The sequence below is a fragment of the Lampris incognitus genome, chromosome 4, assembly GCF_029633865.1.
Source record: "Lampris incognitus isolate fLamInc1 chromosome 4, fLamInc1.hap2, whole genome shotgun sequence".
In the NCBI taxonomy this organism is placed as follows: Eukaryota; Metazoa; Chordata; class Actinopteri; order Lampriformes; family Lampridae; genus Lampris; species Lampris incognitus.
The window spans coordinates 46,004,701-46,027,928 of NC_079214.1; the positions used below are offsets into that span (position 1 = coordinate 46,004,701).

At 44.6% G+C, this 23,228-nt stretch overlaps 1 protein-coding gene across 1 annotated transcript in view; it reads right to left on the reverse strand.

Annotated features, from left to right (window-relative positions):
- nav2a (neuron navigator 2a) overlaps nucleotides 1–23,228 on the reverse strand; it is a 132,754-nt gene that overhangs the window by 14,270 nt on the left and 95,256 nt on the right. The window contains exons 14-27 of the mRNA XM_056279088.1: nucleotides 19,192–19,501; nucleotides 17,306–18,008; nucleotides 16,069–16,288; nucleotides 15,138–15,427; nucleotides 14,652–14,717; nucleotides 14,077–14,121; nucleotides 13,169–13,329; nucleotides 12,814–12,996; nucleotides 10,775–10,827; nucleotides 8,745–8,768; nucleotides 8,254–8,328; nucleotides 3,362–3,445; nucleotides 2,860–2,983; nucleotides 2,066–2,229 (exon numbers count right to left, since the gene is read on the reverse strand). Of these exons, the coding sequence (XP_056135063.1) occupies nucleotides 2,066–2,229; nucleotides 2,860–2,983; nucleotides 3,362–3,445; nucleotides 8,254–8,328; nucleotides 8,745–8,768; nucleotides 10,775–10,827; nucleotides 12,814–12,996; nucleotides 13,169–13,329; nucleotides 14,077–14,121; nucleotides 14,652–14,717; nucleotides 15,138–15,427; nucleotides 16,069–16,288; nucleotides 17,306–18,008; nucleotides 19,192–19,501 (2,502 nt within the window). The remainder of the gene's footprint in view (nucleotides 1–2,065; nucleotides 2,230–2,859; nucleotides 2,984–3,361; nucleotides 3,446–8,253; nucleotides 8,329–8,744; nucleotides 8,769–10,774; nucleotides 10,828–12,813; nucleotides 12,997–13,168; nucleotides 13,330–14,076; nucleotides 14,122–14,651; nucleotides 14,718–15,137; nucleotides 15,428–16,068; nucleotides 16,289–17,305; nucleotides 18,009–19,191; nucleotides 19,502–23,228) is intronic.

Below are 23,228 nucleotides of genomic sequence, written 5' to 3' on the forward strand. Positions count from 1 at the left end.
TAATTGACCCCACAAATGTGATGCTCCAGAAACTCAATCTGCTCAAAGAAGTGCCCATCCAACCAATCCAACTTGTGGGAGCTGCTTCTGGAAGCGTGGGGTGCAATTTCTCCAGATTACCTCAACAAATTAACAGCTAGAATGCCAAAGGTCTGCAATGCTGTAATTGCTGCAAATGGAGGATTCTTTAACGAAAGCAAAGTTTGATGTAAAAAAAATCTTATTTCAAATAAAAATCATTATTTCTAACCTTGTCAATGTCTTGACTCTATTTTCTATTCATTTCACAACATATGGTGGTGAATAAGTGTGACTTTTCATGGAAAACACGAAATTGTTTGGGTGATCCCAAACTTTTGAACGGTAGTGTATGTACGTATATCAATCAATCAATCAATCAAGTTACATTTTATACAGAGCTTTTCTAGCTGCAACAGCCACTCAAATACACACACACACACACACGTGCACTTGGCCTTTTGACATTCACCCTTTACACACCCATGCTCTATTACTTTATGCATGCATACAGTTTTATTCTCTGTATATTTTCTATTGCATGAGAACTGTTTTAAGAATCAATCTCAGATAAAGCACCTTGCACTGCATTTTTGTGCAAGAAATGTACTAGTTAAATAAAACTTGATTAACTGATTAAGGACTACAGCTGTAGCAGTTCTATATTTAATTCCGTATCAGGATCTATATAATATCCTCATATGATTCAGGCAATACAGTTTGTGTTTAGGAGCCGAGTCAGTATCTCATAAGAGTGTCAACAGGGGAAAGCACTACAAGGGAGGAAGAGGAGGGAGCTGAGGAGGAAGTGTCAGGACAGGAGGAGAGAAGGAAAGGACAGACGTTAGTAACCTAAAAAGGCGCTGGAGGAGGTAAAGGAAGGGGTTAGGTTGTGTTACTAGGCTGCTACTATTCTCTGTGATATTGCACAGCGCACCATTCTTACCTCATAGACCTGCCACATGAAGCGAAGCAGAAAAAGACAAGGAGACACAAAACAGCACAGGTTCACATGGGTGGGTGTGTGGGCGTGTTAATGAGTTAGGGAGGGGTGCAGGCTACCGGGGCTCTGCTATGGCTCCATAACGGATATCACTTGACTTATCACACCTGCCATCACACATATGGTTCCTCTACCATGGATCACACACAGACAGCCCCTATAAGCTCCACCACATATGACTATAGACCACCTACATGTGTGCACTATGAGGCAGAGAAGCCTTCACACATACATACATACATTTAACACCTGGCAGCTAATCTGTAGAGACATAGGATTATTGTTTATTTTACCTTTCAATGTAAGCAGGAAGTAAAGCAGGAAGTCTAGTTTTACCAAAACACATGGGTCCACATCTGTTACCTTAAAAAGGATTCTACTGCCGTCTTCACAAATCAATCACCAGAGTAAATACTAAGAACTAAGGGATTCTACTAGACAATCCCTGTAGTCTACCAGACAACACAACACAGTGAAAAACACCTGCGTACATCATCATCTTCGACTTGTCCTCCGGTGCACATTACAATCTTTCAGGGTCGACAAGGGAAATAAGGCTACAAGTCAGTGTCTTTTAATTCACAGACAGAAACAGTCTGATTAACTGAATATAGCAAAAAAGAGTCACTACAAGTCGTACGGAGACAATAGCCAACCTAATCAACTCAGATAAGCCCTAGACAGCAAGCTGAAATCTACAAAGGACCTTTAATGTAGTCACCTTTTCCCCAGTGAAAGATGCCTTATGGGAAGAAAGCACACACAAATACGTGAGATGGAGGCAGACACACATGCATGCATGCACCCGTGTGTGCACGCACGCACGCACGCACGCACGCACGCACGCACGCACGCACGCACGCACGCACACACACACACACACACACACACACACACACACACACACACACACACACAGTGTCTATGGAAAAGACACAAAAGAGATGGACAAAGCAGCAAACTGCAAAGACTAGTGGCTGGCTGTTATGAAACACAACCAATAAAACCACACTTGTTTTTTTTGTGCGTCCCCCAGTAACATACCCAGTTCTTCTTGTTCCTCTTCTTGTTCTTTGCGTCAGTGTCCATGTTGGAGCCCACACTGGAGTGACTGGTGGCGCTGGCGATGCTGCTAACGCTGTCTGAGGAGTGCTGCCTTCGAATGCGCAAGTCAGGCTGCTGCTGCTGTGGGCTGCCATTACTGCCACCTGACAGACAGACAGAATGACCAATAACATTAAAAGACTGAATATAAGGGCAAAATATCTTGTCAGAAAAAGCTCACTCCTCTTATTTAAGTATTTGGGATGTTATTAAATATCGGACTGATATGTAAGAGGGATTAGCCCCCATTACAATTAGATGAAAGTAGATTTTGTTTATTATTGTAATTTCTGCTTTGCAAACTACTCATTTTCGGGTTTCTTTTTATTGTTTTGCTTTTCCTTTTATGTAGAAAGTATTTCCTATTATGTCTGCGAATGTTCTCATTCATCCAGTTTCCTATTACTTTTTCTTCTTGATCATTTCAATTGTATTCAGATGCTTCGGCAGTATTGTTAAATATACCATTCGGGCCAATAAAGTATGCTGAAATGGAGAGCGAGAGCGCGAGAAAGAGAGAGAGAGAGACAGACAGACAGAGACTGAGAGACAGAGAGAGAGACAGAGAGAGAGAGGTATCTTTGCCCAAATCCTACTTTGTATAGTTTGTGGAGTAAGTAAACAGTGTGACATCTTATCTTAGATGATGGGATAATAACGTAGTTGGATGGATGATGTAAAACACTTGTGGATGGTCTAGTGTTTGGTGTCAAGACACCCTCAGCTCTCTGTACCTGTCCTTTCGGCTTTGGGTGTGAGCTCAGGTGTGTTGATGACTCCATTAATGGCGGCCTGAGCCACGGCGTTCTGCTTCTTCAGCAGCTCGATAGTTTTCCTCAGCTCGTTCAGCTCAGAGTCCTACATGATAATGATGATAACAATAATAAAAAAAATGGCAATACGTCTTATTTATCTTGCACTTTTCTGCAACAAGAAATCCTAAAGTGCTACAAGTCAAAAGCAGTGTAGCAAGCACATAACAAAAAGCATAAGAAGAAGAACAGACAAAAAGAGGCTACAGTAGGACAGTAGGAGCGGGGTGGGCATTATAAGACTGAGAAGAAGGGAAAGGCTTTTTTGAATGACACAGTTTTCAGGCACGTTAAAAAAAAAGCCAGAAAGTAAAAGTGAAAAAGGAGAAGAAAAAAAAGGAAAATGCTGATGTCAACATATCTAACACAGAGAGAAAAGGTGCACTCTGAGATGTGTGTAAAAGGAAACATGAAGTCCTCATACCTTCTGCTCTGCGGTCATGGTGAGGCTCTTCAGTCTGATGGTCATGTTGCCCAGACTCTGTTCAAATGCAGCCACCAGGTGAGCCTGTGGGAACAAAAACCCACAAAGGTCTGCACAACTTCCTGCTTTCAAAATAGCCTGAATGATTACAGTAAGAGGTAAAGAGGAATGCAAGGCAGAGGAAAGAAGACTAAAAGAATTAAGGCCCTGTAAAGTGTAAAAACAGTGGAAACTTCACAGTAAAACAACTGTTTTGTTAAAAAAAAAAAGGTCCCAAATATATTTTCTAACCATGGATGACAAAAGGTAAAAAATTTTTTTTTTAAAAAAACATCTCACTCTGACAAGCGATCAAGTTTTGTCTTAAGCCCTGACTCGCTCGCACCTCTTGTGCAGATGCAACAGCACTGAGAGGAGCCGAGCTCGGATCCACCAGGCTTCCTGAGGCCTTTCTCTGGCATTGGCTGCTCCTCCGAGAGGGATAATAGTTGAGAGGGGGCCAGGGCCCCAAGCCTCCAGCTACAGGATAAGGTTTGTTAGATGCCATAGTTGAAAAACCAGCCTATGGGAGACTGATAAACTGCCAGTTATATTCGCGGAGGGATGATAGGACAATCTGGCAGCGGACTGCGTAGGTTTAGGAGGGAAGGCCAGGCAGGAGGAATGGGGAGGTCTCTCCACCGGGTTGTTATAAACACACGTCTGCACACCAGAGACCTTGAGCATCTAACAGTTGAGATACTGATGCTAAACATAGTCTGGTGGAGTTGACCAATGAGTGTGCTTTTCCTTCAGAACACAAAGAAAGCTGTCTAAGTACCCAGCATGACCTTGGGGCCAAGCCCAAACATGACATCACTGATATGCTTTCCACCAAAGCCAAAATGTGCACCCAGTACCAAAATAATCATGTAAAATCGCAGTCTATGATAAATGTCACCAGCTGAATCTCATCTTTCTACCAGTTCCCACACTGGAAACCAAAATAACAAAGCCACAACCATGACATCACCCCCCCCCCCCCCCAAAAAAAGGTGACTCAAATTTGAATGCAGACAGAGTCCTCTATTCTTTCCAAATAAGCAATAACAAAGGCGAGGTTTGGTCTTTATAAAATGTCACTGTTCTGCTTTGCAACGGTCATATGTCGTGTTCACCTCATCGCATGTACCGGCCTAAGGGAGGGGTTGGCGGGTTACGCTGACAACAGACACGTGATTCGGGTCACGGTACTGCTGTCATCACATGGAGCGTGAGGAGTAAAGTTCTAAGCCTGAGGGATGGCGGGCCAATTCTCATAATTCACACAAGTATTCACCTGTCCAGGGAATGTAATCGAATATTGCAACAAAGGCTACCTGCCCCCACCCCATATCCCCTTCAGTGCCAACTCCACTATATTCTATCCATGTTATTCACTCCCCACACACACACACACACACACACACACACACAAACAAACAAACAAACAACCTTCATCCAGACCCCCTAAGTTGTAACTCTGTAGCCCATATCTTGGCCACTTTCTCAGGAGTGCACAGGGATTTCAATCTTGCTGTAATCTAATACCACCCACACATGCACACACATTCCACCATAGCTCTAATCTGCAGTTAAACCTACACTGTGTTTAACATCAGTGAGAAGATTACTGCTAAAATATGGGGGGGGGGTTGCACAGTCTATGATAAAATGCATTATAACTGACATTAATATTGTTATTGTATTATTATTATTATTATATGGTAGTTAGGGTTGAGAGTTCCTATATGGAGATGATGAAAATCAACTATGGTGATGCTGTAATGGGGAGAATGACCCTTTTTTCTTGAAGGATTCTCAGTGCCAACAACTGCACAAGTACTGGTGGTAACATCATGGCTGTCTTTGCTTGTATGAGTGTGCTAACAAGTGTATGACTTCAAGTTTCTAATGTTGAACTGATTGTATATGTCGGGACTTTTCAAAGTCTGGCCCTCGGTCTGAATCTGGACTGAATGGCAAGTCAATATGGATCCAGTCCATACCTCGTGTTAGGATGTAACCCATGTGTCTGAATGGCCTGATCAGCCATTATGTATGTGTGTTCGTGTGTGGGTGTGTGTGTGTGTATATATATATAGCTTTTTTTTTTTAAAACCGTTAATGGTGTTGATAAAAGTGCTCAACAAATGAGGAGCGGAATATCAATACAGATGTAGGAAAAAAACTTTTAATACATAGCAGTACAAGCTTGTTTCGTACGTCGCACTCATCAGCTGCTAATGTGATTCAACAAAGAAAACATACACAGTACACGTTGCTCTGCGTCATGCCCCTAAATTTGGTGGACAGCAACCAATGAAAGGAGAAAACATTTAAACTGTTAAAACCAATGGGGTAGGTAGTTACGATGCGCAGCAACCAATGGTGGGGTAGAAAACATTACAACCAATGGGGTAAGGGTTTGGGGCTTGTTTTGAAAAACTGTATTTCAACAGTGCCCAGGTCACTAATTGCGTTTTCAAAACAAGCTCCAACCCCTTAATGCTTCCACTTTTCAATAATACCACCTACAGTTGACCGTGGAATATCTAGCAGGGGAGAAATTTCACCAACTGACTTATTGTAAAGGGGGCATCCTATGACAATACCACACTTGAATTCACTGAGCTCTTCACAACGACCCATTCTTTCACACGTTTGTAAATGCAGACTGCATGGCTAGCTGCTTGATTTTATACACCTGTGGCAATAGGTCTAAATGAAACACCTGAATTCAATGATTAAGAGATGTGTCCCAATACTTTTGTCCATATAGTGTATAATATAGTATGTATATGTGTGTTTCCCCCATGTCTCAATTTGTGCTGTTCGGTTCTCCTCTGTTAGGGCTTTAGTTTAGTTCTGTTATCTTGACCTCTTTTTTTAATTTTTGGACCCCCCCCAATTTTCTCTCCAATTTTACCTGGCCAATTACCCCACTCTTCCGAGCTGTCCCGGACGCTGCTCCACCCCCTCTGCCGATCCGGGGAGGGCTGCAGACTACCACATGTCTCCTCCGATACATGTGGAGTTGCCAGCCGCTTCTTTTCAACTGACAGTGAGGAGTTTCACCAGGGGGACGAAGCATGTGAGAAGATCATGCTATTTCCCCCAGTTCCCCTTCCCCCCTGAACAGGCGTCTCGACCGACCAGAGGAGGCGCTAGTGCAGCGACCAGGACACAGACCAACATCCGGCTTCCCACCCGCAGACACGACCAATTGTGTCTGTAGGGATGCCCGACCAAGCCGGAGGTAACACAGGGATTCGAAATGGCGATCCCCGTGTTGGTAGGCAACGGAATGGACCCCTACGCTACCTGGACATCCTAGTTCTTTTATTTTGACCTCTTTTATGGGCCCAGATTTACTGTAAGAAGTATTATTGTAACTTAGTTTGCCTTTTGTAAATACAAAAAGGAACATTTAAAAAAAAAACAACACCTGTCTCTCTGGTCTATCGGCTCGTGCCATGACATATGAATACAATACATTATTAAGTGCAACGTTTTCTATTTTGTGCGTTGCTGCTGCTGAGTTCACGCATTAATCTTACACTGGAGAATTTGATTTGGGGGGGGTGTGACGCTTTTATTGCACTTACAGTGAGGTAACGTGTAGTTGTCGACAACTTGAGTAACACTATCTTTACTTCCCCTAGTTCACTGTCTCTCCTGTGCTCCACTCTGTGTGTGTGTGTGTGTGTGTGTGTGTGTGGAGGGCCTAAGCCCCGCCCTCACTGAAACAGAGAGCAGAGAAACCAGCGTGACCATAAATGACAGTAAGGAGTAGCCTACCAGTACAGGAGTTTTTGTTAGGGCCGAGCCAATCAGGGGCAGAGTAGGGCGGGTCTTAGAAATTAACATTTGGATCAGTGTCTCCGGCTGGCAAATCACACCTTCTGTGCTTCGGTTCAAGCAACTAATTGCAGGCGAACAATACCATTTTGACTAACTTGACTGTCTTGAACTTGAATCTATGTTGCTTAAAGGTTATAAGTGAGTTGATTAAATGTTATTTGTTATCACCAATCGTTCCTGACCTCTGACCATGAATAAAAATCAGACGTGGTGCTTTGAGCAATAAGTTTGTGAACCCCTGGTATGTATATGTTGTTGTGTTTTTGCACAAGAGTGCCTTTGTGCGTGTACATGTGTGTGTGTGTGTGTAAATGTTTGTATATGTTTTCCTGTATATTTGTAGATATGTTTACATGTGTCTTAATGTGGGTTATTATGTGTTTTGGTTTGTGAGTGTGTGTATGCATGTGAACGCATCTGTGAGTGAGTGTTAGATATGTTTGTATGTGCGCTTGTATTGGTGCATTGTCTGTCTGTCTATCTGTGTCTTCATTTGGATGTGTGTGTGTGTATGTGAGAGAGAGAGAGCGAGAGCGAGAGCGAGAGAGAGAGAGAGAGAGAGAGAGAGAGAGAGAGAGGGTCTGTGTGTATTTTTCTGCATTTGTGTGTATGTGTGTGTGTGTCTGCATTTGCGTGTATGTAAGTGTGTGTGCATTTACAAGTTTGTGTGTGGGTGTGTGCGCAGCTGTGTGTCCAAAGCATTGTTCTTTTGCCAAAGTGTCAATATATTAACACACAATTTACTGATGTGGTGGCTGTTCTATACACTCCAATGTGAAACTCCAGGCCTGATTATGAATATTAATGACGTACCGGCGAGGTGGTTAAGTTTAGGGTTAGGGTTAGGTAGAGGCTCACCTGCCGCAGCTTATACAGACATCGTTAACCAGTTGCATCTCGTACAGACACCAAAGGACGGGTACCTTGCACCTCATATATTGACGCTTTGGCAAAACTGCTAATAAATAAAGTGCTGTGGGATGGGAATGGGCATGTGTGTCTCTCCTTACATTGGCACTCAGCTGTGTAGTCAGTGCAGAAACCTTCTCCTGGGAGGCGTCCAGTTCTCGACGCAACTTACGGATCTTAAAACAACAAAGAAACCATCAGCATTCAAATAACAACATGGATGCAAACAGCGTGGTTGTATGCAGACACAAACGCATACATGCAGACACAAACTCACACGCACATGCGCACACGCAACACAGACAAACAGACACACACATAGACATACATTCATTATGACAATGTAATTTAGCTAACATATGGGACAGTACCAAATCACAGGTTCTGACAGAACAGAAGGAGCCCCTTGCACACATACATAAAGGAACATGTGTGTACACAGGTGTTTTGTATAGAACACGGGCCTGTTACAGGGTCAATGATAATACTGCTACATGTGTAACTAGATACAATTGTGAACACACCCCCATGATCCAACAAGTCAAACTCCACACACAAAAGGAGCGAAAGACACAGAAAACAGGTGTCTTACCTCAGACTGAGACTTCTCTTCATTCTACAGAGAACATAAGAAAGAAAGAAGATCATTAGACATAGTATTGACTGAATTCCACCCTGCTGTAATGAAAAAGGAGGCCTTTCAAGACACACACAGTGAGACTACACATATCCTGGCTCCAGGGTGTGTTTTTTTTACCTACTATCTGTGTATGATTTATTAGCCCCATAGAGACATGCTTATTAGAGGTTCAGGACTAGCTTGTCTGGAGTAATATGTCTGGAAAGCAGAGACATGCTCCTGGAGGCATTTAAGCAAGCTCAAGCTGTGTGTGTGTGTGTGTGTGTGTGTGTGTGTGTGTGTGTGTGTGTGTGTGTGTGTGTGTGTGTGTGTGTGTGTGCGTGTGTGTTCGCGCGCGTACAAGCTTTAGTCTGGATCTCTTTGTCTCTAAAGGCAGCGCTCGGAACAATGGAAAGAAAGGACGGTTTAGCAAATGTACACATATATGTACAACTTCTTCAGTGCAGTGTATGCTTGCACGCACAGCCTTCCCTGTTAAAGACCCTGAACGCACACAACACACAATCCATCCTGTTGCTCACTGAAACAGAGTCAAACGTGTGACGACAATGTTTACATGTAAACACTCCGACGAAAGGGTCCGTTGGGTTTGCAAATGCCTCTTCCCTAATCAGAGCTGATGGTGCACCTTGCCGTTTCTTGGTGAGGAGTTAGGAAGCTGGCCCTCACAGTAAGCTCTACACTTCTGTGTTAGATGTGTTGTGACATAACCGACAGGGGAGATTAGCCTGTAGTAAATGACTTTTCTTACAGATCCACCTACCTGCCGTGAAGCTCTGGGAATGCTTTGCTTCCACATGTCCTAACAGCTAATGTGTCTCTGCTTGTATGTCTCTGTCTGTTTGTGTTTCTTTGCATGTGCGTGCATCTGCTTCTATGTCTGTCTGTGATGTGTGTTTTACAATGGACTGGCAGCACACAAGATTGTCTTGTTGCAGTCTTTTGCCTGTGAAGAAGTGTGACATGGGTGGCCAGAAAGTGTTAGCAGTCCACATGTGACCCCCTCCTTCCTCACACACGCGCGCACACGCACACGCACACACACACACACACACACACACCTTACAAAAGCTGAGCTACCAATCATTTAGATGTAACTGGCTGGTGTGGGTTATGCAAACAGAAGTGTCTCTACATCTTCCTCCATGAAGCGTCAACTGAAATATGGTTCAATTTTCCTGCACCCTCCTTTTAGCAAACACCCGTCAACAACCAGCCCAGCACTAATGACAGCTGGGTGATTGCAATAATCATTCACGGTTTTAGCCTCATTCAGATTCTTCACAGCCAAGTCTTTTTCTCTTACTTCACAATAAAACATAATCTAGCAGAAAATGTTTAATGAATGCGCTCTGAATAAAATAAAAATGTTTAGCTTAAAGCAGTATTTAACTTCAGTATAGCATGGTAATCCAATAAGTACTATTACTACTCAAGTACTACCACTTCCATCCTTTCCTGCTCTCCCAATCCCTACCGTGTGGTCCCAGGTTGTGAAGGTGCCTGCCAGGGATAAGGTAGCCATCATTTTGATGCTTAATTCTCTCTTCCTCTGTTGCCAACTCACTTACTCAATGCCTAGAAATGAACTATCTGTGTGGTGTAGGGATCCAGTGTCTGAGAGTTCACCCTGCCCTCTTTCCTACACCTGCCCAGGTGAATAAACCTGGCTCCAGAGGGGGAGGAGCTATGATATAAAACACTGTACTCTGATTGGCTACAATGCACTTATGGGCCGTCCCAAACGATGGTGTGTGATTAGATAAATCAGGCCTTCTTGCCCAGAAGGGTGCTCTAGTCAGGAACCTTGACAGATATGGTGGTGTAGGAGCACATTATTCATATCGCCACGTTTCATTTCAAATTAAGTGACTGACTACTCGTTTCAACACATCAGTTTGACAACTGGAACAACGTTAGAAAAAAATGCTTAAAAAAAGGGATATTGTCGGTTAGACATGACACATCTGTTGGCAACTCACCGTGGAATAAATGGAAGAAGTGCTGGAGACCAGAGACAGTGATGACCCGTGGACTGCAGAGACAAAAAAAAAAAACCCAAACAAAAACCAAAGGTAAAAGAAGTGATTAGAAAGTACAACTAAGTACACAGCAAAATAATGACACTAGATCTGCAGCCATAAAGATAATACTCCAACCCGGAGCGTGGTTAATAACAGTCTGAGAATGACTCTAATGAGTCACCCACTTAATCGCACATCAAAAACCAAGCCTGCTGCCAACGCCTGGGAGCAGATCTGAAATGAGTCGAACGATGAGGTCATGGGGAAGCAGGTTTAATCTCCAGTGGTTTGGTTTGGTGCTCGGTATGGGGGGAGACGGCACTTTTTGGGGATACACAACTTAACTGGGCACCAAAAAACATTTAACATCCAACTTCCTTCATGTATGATGTTATATGTATGTGTGAAGTGGGCTGGGGGTAAACATGATCTCAAAATGATAAAGGGTCCAAAATCGGAGCAAATCCCCGAGGAAGACGTGAGGTTTTTCTACTGTGACGTAAGAGAGAAGATAAGCTTATAAGCACCTATGTGTGTGTGTGTGTGTGTGTCTGTTTGGTTGGGAGGGTCTGGGAGTGGAGGTCCTTTTCTGGGTCAAGTGACAGTGTGAGTGACAGTGTGTAATGCTTGGGCTCTCAAACACAAGACATGGTCAACAAAGTGTTGTGTATACATGACTCTGTCCTGTCAATCTAACCGCACTTGAGTACACCCCTGAGACATATATATCCCTCTAGACAAACACACACACACACACACACACACACACACACACACACACACACACACACACACACACACACACACACACACTATATTCACAACATAAACACCTCAATACACACACACACACGGAGCTGGAGAAAAGGAGCGAGAAATAAAGTAAGAGTGAGACAGAAAGGGGGAGAGAGGGAGGCACAGACAGTGACGGGTGGGAAAGTGAGACAAAAGAAGATCAGAGAGAGCGAGAGAGAGAGAAAGAGAGACAGTGTGTGATCTGGGGAGATTTCCTGTGTAACATCGTGTTTGGTTATTCTGAAGTCTCTCACTAACGATCCCTGTAATTATCCTGATCTGAACCCTGAAGGGAGGAAGGAATCAGGGAGCAGAGAGGAGAGGATCAGAATACCCAGTTACTGGGACGCCTGTAATAATGTCTGCGTGTGTGTGTGTGTGTGTGTCTCCATATTACTGACTGGGTCCATAAGTGAGTGTGTGTGTGTGTGTGTGTGTGTGTGTGTGTGCATGTGTACAAGTTTCGGCTTCACATTTATTGACTGGGTGCATAAATGTGCACGTGTGCACGTGCACGCACACGTGCACGTATAGCCTTGATGAACTCAGACAAGGAGCGCGGAGGATGTTTACAAATCTGGTTTCAGTGCCGCTGGGGTTCATTCTAAGACTCTATCCCTCTCTACTTTCTCCTTCCCTTTCCTTCTCTCTCTCTCTCTCTCCCTCCCTCCCCCATCTCTCTGTCTGTACATCTCCCTCTCTCTTTTTTCTCTCCTCTCTCTCCAGCCTTCTCTCCTCTCTCTCCCAAACTCAGTTTGCTCCTCAGAATAAAAGTGCTGTTTTTGCACTGTGTCGAGGCTCGAACAGAGCCCATTGGAGCGAGCAAGCAGGGATTCTTCCTGCTGGTGGGAAAAGCTTTTCTCAGCGAGTTTTGCAATAAACAAAACAAGCTTATTTAAAAAAGACAAAGCCCAAGTCAAGCGGATTATGGATTTCTGGAGGGACTAGAGGGCTTTTCTTTGAGTGGCAGTTGTAATCCCTTCTAATGTATTCTAAACAAACATTGTTTTGTGCATTTGGCACGGAACAGCGAAGGGGAGGCATGAAGTCATTAATAGATTTTAGCAAATTGAAAGTGGGCTATGCAGAAACGAACAAGAAACTGAGGAATAAGGCTTATGAATGAGAAAATACTTTTAAATCTATATTGTGTGTAGTAATGACAGAATACTTTTTTATTCAACCACCAATAAGCGCCTTACCCTCCTCAAAGCCGTCTCTGAAGGACCCAGAGCGGCTCATGGTGCGAGTCTTCTCATCCAGCGACATGCAGGAGTTCCTCAGGCGGGTGTCGCCGCATGGGTCAAATGAGACATCCTGATTGGTCAGGCTGTTGTTGCGCAGACCGGCTAGGGTGATCTGATTTGCTGAAGTGGGACTGGAGGCTACAGAAGCGCAACACATGAAGTGTGACACGAATCCTAATCGATACAATTCAAAGATGGAGGAGAGGCCAACGAGAGCTCACCTCCGCAAGAGTGCACATCTGATAACAATGTGAAAAGAATGATTCCGGTTCTACTTTTTTAGGTGGGTCGGGTGGTGCAAAGGGCTTACCGAGCTGCGCGAAGTTGAAGCGCGTACCAGAGGGGGAGGTGAGGCTGGAGCCGGGGGAGAAGGGTGAGTTGCTGGCTGAGTCCTGCAGACCGCTGGTGGAGTGGGAACGTAGCCAATCACGTGCGTCCTCGTGACCTCGCAGCTGGGAAGACGGAGCATACCTACAGAGAGACAGAGGCCGGAGGTGAGATGTTTTAAGAGCAGGGCAGGCGAGGACGTGGGGGGCTTGGCAAGGTAGAATGGATTTAGTCCTGTCACCAGATGATGATTGCTCTGAAATCTCTCGCCGTTTCTGATTATTTGGACAAGGATTGAATCAAATCTCTCTTATTAGTCAAGTTTTTTCTTAATGACTAATTTCATTTTTAGAATTTGATCATTTCTGAGAATGCATTCACTCTGCTGGTCGACCACAGAGGGCGTAGAGCAGCTTAAAGTGTGAATTTCATAAGAAGATTGCTCGAGACCTGTCTCTTTCTGATCATTTAGACAATGGATAAACTCTAAACTTTTTCTTACTTTACTTACTTGGTTTTTTTTAATCACCTGTCTTACACATGATAAACAAAGACTAAAACGGGGACTCAGACAGTGTTCACCAGACTGACTTACAGTTGAAAGCAACAAACAAACTGAGCGAAAAGCAGAAAGACAAATTATACCAAAGGAATCAGCCAGTGAACTGCGTGACACTATGACAGCAGTGCACAGTGACAAATTACATGCCTCTTCATTGGAGTACAACATAGGCAACCAAAGCAAACAAAACAAACAAGATGTGGGCAAAGCCTGGAAAAGTGAATACAAAAAGATAGACAGCGGGTGAGGGAGTGTGCGAGGTGAGGTGAGGTGAGGCGTGGCATGGCGTGGCGTGGTGTGGCGACAGTACGGTTATATGACATGAGTACCTGATTCCTTTCTTAGGCAGAGTGTTTCTACCACAGTGTGGCCCGCTGTGGGAGCAGCACAGAGAAACACTTCAGTACAGGAAAGGAAAGCGGACAAGGAAGGAAGGAAGGAAACACGGGATCTCATGTATCTAAGCTTGCATGATGCCTATATTTACCTTACTCCCTTTCATTCTTACCATATTTACAAAGGTTGTTTTTTTCTGTTTATCGTTTCATCATAGTTTATTTTTAGCTCAAAGAAGTAATTATGACTTATTTTGCTCATGCTTTCGGCTGAAGCTGTAGGGATGAAATCCACCACAAGGTGGCAGTACATAAGCAGTGATGGCAGGCCAACGTGGGCCACCGATACATCTGATAGCAGAACATAATAAACACAGAAGCCTCTAAAGTCAAACAATACAAGCACACACATACTTGACCAAATAGATCGATCGATAAACAAACAAACAAATAAACAAATGCTTCAATGAATGAAAATAAACCATTCACAGTCATCTATGCACCAACATACTGCAGCAACAGTGTTGTCAAAACCCAACACTAACTGGAGGCCTAACAGGCACATTTACCTGTCCTGTTTCCGAGGTAACGTGTTTCGGCTGAATTTAGGGCTAGCTGAGGGGGAGGAGAGGGGACTGGTGAGGAAGGGAGGGAAAATGCACAACAGATAGAGAAAAAGAGAGAGTTTTAGAAAAAAAAATTGGAAAATCATTCAGGTAAAAGACCCATCATGACAAGATTCCCCTCTGGTTGACCAGTGACAACAGGAGTTAGAAAATCACAGCACAATGGGCGATGTCATTTATGTCTCGCTTCAAGCCGAGCTTTGACGCTGTTGAGTTACCCGAGATGTCGTGTTACATATTTAGCAGAGTGCCATATGATGGCCATAATTATCCCATTACCATCAACTGATGCAACAGGATCCCGTTTCCCTGCTTGCAGAAATACAATAGCAAGCCAGAACTGGCATCTCACCCTGTCACTAAACTGCCATCTTATGCATCTCTCGCCCCCCGCCGTCTCCTACCACAGTCACCAGCCTTGCAACTCACCTCTCCAACATGCCCGTCTTGATGCTGCCTGTGCGGCCCAGGGCAGACAGGGTGTCCTCGCGATGCGCTCCTCCACCCACTCCCCCGCCCCCTGCGCTGCCCAGGCTCATGTCGATGGACTCGCTGCTGGTGTGCATGCTGCTGACGGAGGGGTAGCCCAGGCTTCCTGTCCCACCGTGCCCGCCCAGCGTGCCCTCCCTGCTCTGGGCAGAGGAGCTGCTGAAGGTGGTGCCCCACGTCAGGCTGTTGGAGGGGCCAGTAGAGGAATAGACAGAGCCTGGGCTGGAGGCCTGGGGGTGGAGGGAGGGAGGGAGAGCGAGAGCGAGCGAGAGAGAGAGAGAGAGAGATTGGTTAAACTTAACTAAATTAAAACTAATTTAAAGTTAAGGTATTTTCGATTTACCTTGTACATGCAAACGTCCTTTGTGAGCCTCTCTATTGCTGATTTATTTAAGAAAATAGTTAATCCACAATTACCCAAATCATGAATGCTTTTGTATTTGCAAATTCCTACCTCTGATAGGACTTTCCCTGGGAAAACTATACTGCGCATAGTGTTTTATGTCCTCACCCAAGTAACCAAATGAAGATGAATAAGGCAGGTTTGTTGTGGCAAAGTTGTTTGTGGCTAACAAGAACAAGCATGCAGAGGACCTTTCTCAACAGATACCACAACACCACTAGCTAAAACACAGGCATGACCATGTTTTTTGTTTGGGGGCACGGAAGATGCTGACACAACACTGGGGATTCCTGTATCACATATTGAACTTAAGGATTTGCAGTGGTCAATTACTGATGAAATTTCTTGTATCAAGTAAAACAAAAAGGAGAATCTCCAGGATTGTAGCTTTCGCTGAACTAAAATGGTTGGGAAAACACACATACCGATGACTGTAACAACTTCTCAGATATATTTTTATAGTCTCACCGGCTCACTGCCCAGGGTTCCAGTGCCGGAGACCAGAGCTCTGCCTCCGAATAGCGGGCTGTTGGTCTCACTGTCTCCGCCTGCCAGCCCTCCTCCTGGGGACTCCAGCACAGTGGCTACCTGGCTCATGGTAGCGTGCGGGTTGGAGATGACGGTGGAGTTCTTCATGTTTTCAGCTGTGGTGACTGGTGCCTGTTTATTGGGCTTCCCTCCGAACAACCTGCAGTGAACAAAGAAGAGGAGGGAGAGATTAAGCAGGTTTGATGGGCACAATGATGAAATTTTGCACTGACATGTGAATGTTTATAATAAAAGTTAAATTTGAAGGAAAATATATCTATCATCCCATCTCATCATTTAGATGCAGACCAAACAAGGCTAGGTGCTGTCTAGTAATAGCTGGACCAAAGTGAGTGCAAAGCCGTTGTGCAGCAATGTTGAGGGTCTGTATTAGGGAGTAAGACATGTTAAGCGTTTCCTCATTTGAAAATGAGTGCATGGGGGAAGTATCTTAGGGGAAAAAAAAAACAGGAAAAAAGGTGAGAAAGTAACCCAGTATGAATGAGAATTATGTGTCAATAAAAACTTATCTCCTGGCCATATGAACTCTGACGAAGAAAGATGCAAGGAGTTAAGAAGAGGGCAGGATGTCAAAGATAAGGGGATTTCTTTAAAGAGCAATAAAATGCAACATGTCAGGCATTTGGGGAGTTACAGAGTGAATAGGATGAGAACGCATGCTAATAAAACACACACACCCTGCAGACTGTGGTGATCGTCGCGTAGGTAGAGCGATAATGACAGCACACAAGCGCTTTGAAGATTTTTCCCTCCCTCAGATTAATGAGCGCATGGTGGTGAGGTAAGACTCATATCTGATTACCTCCCTCCCTCACCCGCAAAGATCCACCCCACAACTCTCTGCACCATGTGTGGTGGTGGTGGTGTGTGTGTGGGGGAGTGGGGGGCACACTTGGCAACACAATATGCATCAGCACAGCTCAAGGCCTGACTTTTACAATGGCCTCACTTAACCCTTGTGTTATGTGAGCACATGTGTGTCTCATGTGTGTGTGTTTGTGAGTGTGTGTGTGTGTGAGAGAGGGAGTGATGAAACCAAGCCCTCACATGTGGACCACAGAGGTGCTGTCTTTTTTCTCTTTTTTGTTATTTGTGTGTGTGTGTTTATGTCAACTTGTGCATTTGTCTATGCTTGTCTTTGTGTTTGTGTGCTCACCTGCGTAGTGTAGGAGAAGACACCTGTTGTCTCCCTGTTAGTGGCACGGTTGCTGCCCCCCCACTCTGCATCCCCACTGTGCTCCTGAGGTTATCGAGTTCCGTCACGCCCTTCTCTCGGTCTGTCTGATTGGCCGGGAGGGCTCCAATCCCAGAGCCATTAACCTTGGTGATGTTGACAGAGTTCTTCGAGGTAACGGAGAGCACCGCTGCCTCAATGCTGCTAGTGGACGAGCGATTTCCATTTCGGGCAGTGGCTCCTGAGCGACTCGGTCGGGGCAGGCTGCGGTACTGCAGCGTGGAGCGGGCACTTGCAGGAAGGAACCCGTCATCATGGTGACCCATAGCAGACCCCATGTCATGCCCACCAGCCTTCAGTCCCCCCACCAGACCTCGTGCACCTGATTTAGGCATCTTCCCAAGGGTCGCTGAGCCACTTGTGATGGTTGCTCCACTGGCGGTCACCATAGTAACCATCCCAGACCCCCCCTGCTTCTTGAAGCCGAAGGTGCTGGTTGGGGTTCGTGAGGCAAGCGTGTGTGTCTGGGCGTGAGTGTCCGGGATGGCGTGTGTGGTTGCAATGCGTGCTTGTTTCTTTGCCTCGTCACCGCTGCTGCGTCCCGCGTCTGAGGGAGAGCGATGGAGGCCATTGGAGCGAGGAGAGAGACGGCCCTTTTCTGACACCTTCACGTCGTCTGTTTTACCTACAGAACACACACCGGTGTCAGCTGTTTAGGTCACACTTACATGTAAGTATTTAGATGCTTGAGCTTAGACAACAAAGATTTAAAGAGCTCATCAGAGAAGCATATAAAACATTTAAATTAAATTAAGCATATAAAAAATTAAAAAGGGACTGCAAAAACACACTGCAAAAGCAGAGCGGTGAGTCACATGACTCGCATCACTTGCCATCTGCAGCATGGACAGGAAGACAGGAAGTGCCACCTGACATGCATCAAATATGACAAGTGCTGCTCTTAGCACTGCTCTAAGACCTTTTCCCCCCCAAAAAAATATGAGTTTGTCAACGCTGGAGAGTAGAACAGTGTTGCAAGCAGTTGTGTTGAAGTGCGTCAACCAGTGCTGGTACATTAGGTCATAAACATTTTCATGGCTAAAATGTACAAAACTTGTTCACTAAGAACTAGATGCAATTCAAGTTGTGGCACAAACATGTTTGAACAAGTATGAGTACTGTAGATATTACAAACAGCCCCACTGGATCACTGGCTGCAAAGCCACCATGTACAACTAAAATTTGATAGGGTTTTAATGGCACCCAAAAATGCCAGCATCAGATAATAATCTACACAGTGTCTCCAAAATGAATACAGCTTCTGCAAGATGGAAGGGAAATATCATCGATGGAATGCCTTGCTTACGTGTTGAATGTACTGGTGATGATAGCTGCCTCGAGCACCAAAGAAAGGAACCATTATTATTCCTTTTGTCTACTGCCACCTTTTGCATTTGTACTAAAAATAAAACCTTTGGGGATTATGATGATGTATTGATCACCGTGATGCTAAGGTTTGGTGTGATAAGTTCTCCTTCTACTTTGCATGATCTTGTTTAAGTCAATACATGCAATATTAAATATATGTTACATACACACAATATTATACGCTTGTTTGATTTCATGTATAAATAAAAAAAGTATATAATAATTTTTTTTTCAGCATACAGAAAAAAGGAGCCCTGGCTGAGCAAAATATTGCCGTTTCAAAAAAGCCTTAGCAGCATTACATGCAGTGTGCAGAATCTGGGTAGATGGTACCATGACATTATCTATTTCAGAGATGGGGCACTTAAATAAAGTGGTCAATGAATCAGGTGTAAAGTGTGTATGTAGAGACCGGTGCAGACAACGGGAGACTCGGTTACCTGTGCTGTGAGTCTTGATGGTGACAGAGCTGGTGGATCCTGTGCTGCTGGTACTTTTAGTTCGGGGTGATGTCACCCCCACCTGAGTGCTCATGCCTCTGCGCCAGGAGCCTGTATGTGACACGGAGGGGGCCTTCCGCCCTGAGCAGCCCTTGTCAGACTCATCGGAGATGTCGGAGGGGTTCCGGCGGCTCCACTTGGAGCCGGGCTCCATCCTGACCCCGCTGTCTGACCCTCCGTCCGACCGCTTCACCTCCTCACCCGGCCACGCCTCGTTCACAGCCGAGTGCTTCTCAGCATCTGTCACAGGCTTCACGCGCACACACACGTGCACACACACATACACCTATTATTTATCTTATTAATCTCATTTACTGAAGGAGAAACCCTTTTTTAGTATATGTCAATTGCGTATCAAAAGCATTTTTTTTGTGTAGATTCCCCCCCCCCCTTTTCCCCAAATTGTATTTGGTCAATTACCCCACTTTTCCGAGCTGCTGCGGTCACTGCTCCACCCCTCTGCTGATCCGGGGAGGGCTGCAGACTACCACATGTCTCCTCTGATATACATGTAGAGTCGCCAGTCGCTTCTTTTTACCTGACAGTGAGGAGGTTCGCCAGGGGGACATAATGTGTGGGAGGATCACGTTATTCCCCCCAGTTTCCCCTCCCCCCCAAACAGGTGCCCCGACTGACCAGAGGAGGTGCTAGCACAGTGACCAGGACACATACCCACATCCACCTTCCCACCCACAGACACGGCCAATTATGTCTGTAGGGACGCCCAACCAAGCCGGAGGTAATGCAGGGATTCGAACTGTCGATCCCCGCGTTGGTAGGCAATGGAACAGACTGCTACGCTACCCAGATGCCATCAAAAGCACTTTTGACTCAGACCATCACTCTACCCATCAATCCAGTGCCCATACCACAGATGCCTGGAGTGGTCATTCAGTCTGTTGGTGTTTCCAGAAGACAGATGAGGATGTGGGGAAAGACTTTATTAATTTAGACCTGAGTCAGGAACTGAGCTACTCCAAGAATGGCTCCTTTGTACCCTCCTTTGTTTTTCCTGCAGCTCCTCAACCTCTGGGCTGGCAATGAACACATATCAGATGATAACTGGCGGGTTTGTCCCCATGGGGTTTTTTTCCAGTTACACACTGTATTAGAGCAACACAGATGGTGTTAACTCAACAGTACCCATATTTTGTTATTACAAAATTAAACTATTTCACCGGTGCAGATATTTGGTTATTGCGTTAAATGGATAAATAGGTCCCTAATCTACTGGTCACTTGTCAAAGCCAGTTTAAGTTCAAGTGTCACTGTCCAGCCATGTGAGTTCCTTGCTGGTATTGTATTATAATGTAACTCCAGGTCCATTACAGTCTCCCACAAGCAGTGATGTTTCCAACTTGGTAAGAACAACGCGGTAAATGGTAAATGGACTGCATTTATATAGCGCTTTTCTAGTCTACAGACCACTCAATATGCTTTACAGTGTATGCCTCACATTCACCCATTCACACACACATTCATACACTGATGACGGAGGCTGCCATGCAAGATGCCAACCTGCTCATCAGGAGCAGTTAGCCAAGTCAAGTCAATTTGATTTGTATAGCCCAATATCTCAAATTACAAATTTGCCTAAAGGGGCTTTACAGCAACACAACATCCTGTCCTTAGACTCCCGCATCGGATACTGAACAACTCTCTCTAAAAAAAAAAAAAAAACTTTTACAGGGAGAAAAAATAAGAAGAAACCTCAGAGAGAGCAACAGAGGAGGGATCTCTCTCCCCAGACGGACAATGTGCAATGGATATTGTGTTTACACAATTTACAGAATACAACACTGAAAGAGGATAACAGAATTATAAAATTTATGAAGAATATGATGCACAGGATGCCAAGCGGTGTCCTGACGCCACCAGGACAGCCCAGGACCCAAGCCACGCGACCAGCATCACCATGTTTAAAAAAAAAAACCCAACCCCCCCCCCCCCCCAAAAAAAACAGTTAGGGGTTCAGGGTCTTGCTGGCTATGGTAAAACTGGTAAAACTGGCTATGGAAGATGTGTAAAAATGATACCACTGTGAAAAGCTCTGTGAAAACCATACTCAACAGCACTTTGTCTGCTGTGGAAACCTTCGGGTTTCTGGGTTCCACAATCTCCCAGGACCTAAGGTGGGCGTCTAACACAGACACAATCATCATAAAGGCCCAGCAGATCATGTACCTTCTTCGTCAGCTCAGGAAGTTCAACCTGCCTTAGGAACTGCTGATTCAGCCCTACTCTGCAATAATTCAGTCTGTCCTCTGCACATCCATCACTGTCTGGTTTGGATCGGCCACCAAACACAACAGGAACAGACTCCAATGGAGTCTGCAGAGAAAATCATTGGGGCCAACCTGCCCTCCATTCAGGAGTTATACACCTCCAGAGTCAGGAAACGGGCAAGCAACATCACTGCAGACCCATCACACACACACACCCTGGTCAAACCTGTTCCAACTCCTCCCCTCTGGTAGGTGCTACAGAGCACTGTACCCCAAAATATCCAGACACAAGAACAGTTCCTTTCTGGAGGCTGCCATCCTGATGAACACTTAACATTGTCATAATAAATCTAAGCCCACTGCATATACTGTATATTTTACATATACTATATGCATATTCTGTCATATACACCTACCTCATGTATATAAGTAACCTGCTAACATATTTATTCCAGCATCTTTGCACTCTGCACCATTGCCTTCCTGTTTCACCTGTATATACACTACCGTTCAAAAGTTTGGGATCACCCAAACAATTTCGTGTTTTCCATGAAAAGTCACACTTATTCACCACCATATGTTGTGAAATGAATAGAAAATAGAGTCAAGACATTGACAAGGTTAGAAATAATGATTTGTATTTGAAATAAGATTTTTTTTACATCAAACTTTGCTTTCGTCAAAGAATCCTCCATTTGCAGCAATTACAGCATTGCAGACCTTTGGCATTCTAGCTGTTAATTTGTTGAGGTAATCTGGAGAAATTGCACCCCACGCTTCCAGAAGCAGCTCCCACAAGTTGGATTGGTTGGATGGGCACTTCTTTGAGCAGATTGAGTTTCTGGAGCATCACATTTGTGGGGTCAATTAAACGCTCAAAATGGCCAGAAAAAGAGAACTTTCATCTGAAACTCGACAGTCTATTCTTGTTCTTAGAAATGAAGGCTATTCCATGCGAGAAATTGCTAAGAAATTGAAGATTTCCTACACCGGTGTGTACTACTCCCTTCAGAGGACAGCACAAACAGGCTCTAACAGGTACTATTTAATGAAGATGCCAGTTGGGGACCTGTGAGGCGTCTGTTTCTCAAACTAGAGACTCTAATGTACTTATCTTCTTGCTCAGTTGTGCAACGCGGCCTCCCACTTCTTTTTCTACTCTGGTTAGAGCCTGAACGGTAGTGTAGCCATTCCTTGTATATATTCCTGAAGATTGTTGTGTTATCCTATGTAAGTACATTGAGAGCCACTAAACCAGAGTCAAATTCCATGTAGCCAAATAAAATTATTCTGAAAAGTCCAATAACTGCCAATCCCCTAACTGTAACACAGTTCCAGTGAGAGAGAGAGAGAGAGACACACACACACACACACACACACACACACACACACACACACACACACACACACACACACACACACACACACACACACACACACACAAACTTGTGTTTCCACTCTGTACTAAAAATGAGAACAGCATCATCTTCCCTAACACTTCCCTGAACTGATGTGTTTTTTAAATGAGTGCTTTATGAATTAAAGGTGGTTTCAACATCAACATTATTTTGGTAAGCAAACAGCACTGCCACCCAAAGGAATAACCAAGTCTCATATTCATCCTGTGGAACACTAGAATTATTAACATGGAGTGGGTTTAAGGAAATTAAATGTGTGCATCTTTGTGTGTGTGCATGCATGCATGTGTAATTTTCTATATATGTGTATGTGTGTGTGGAATGGATATGTGTA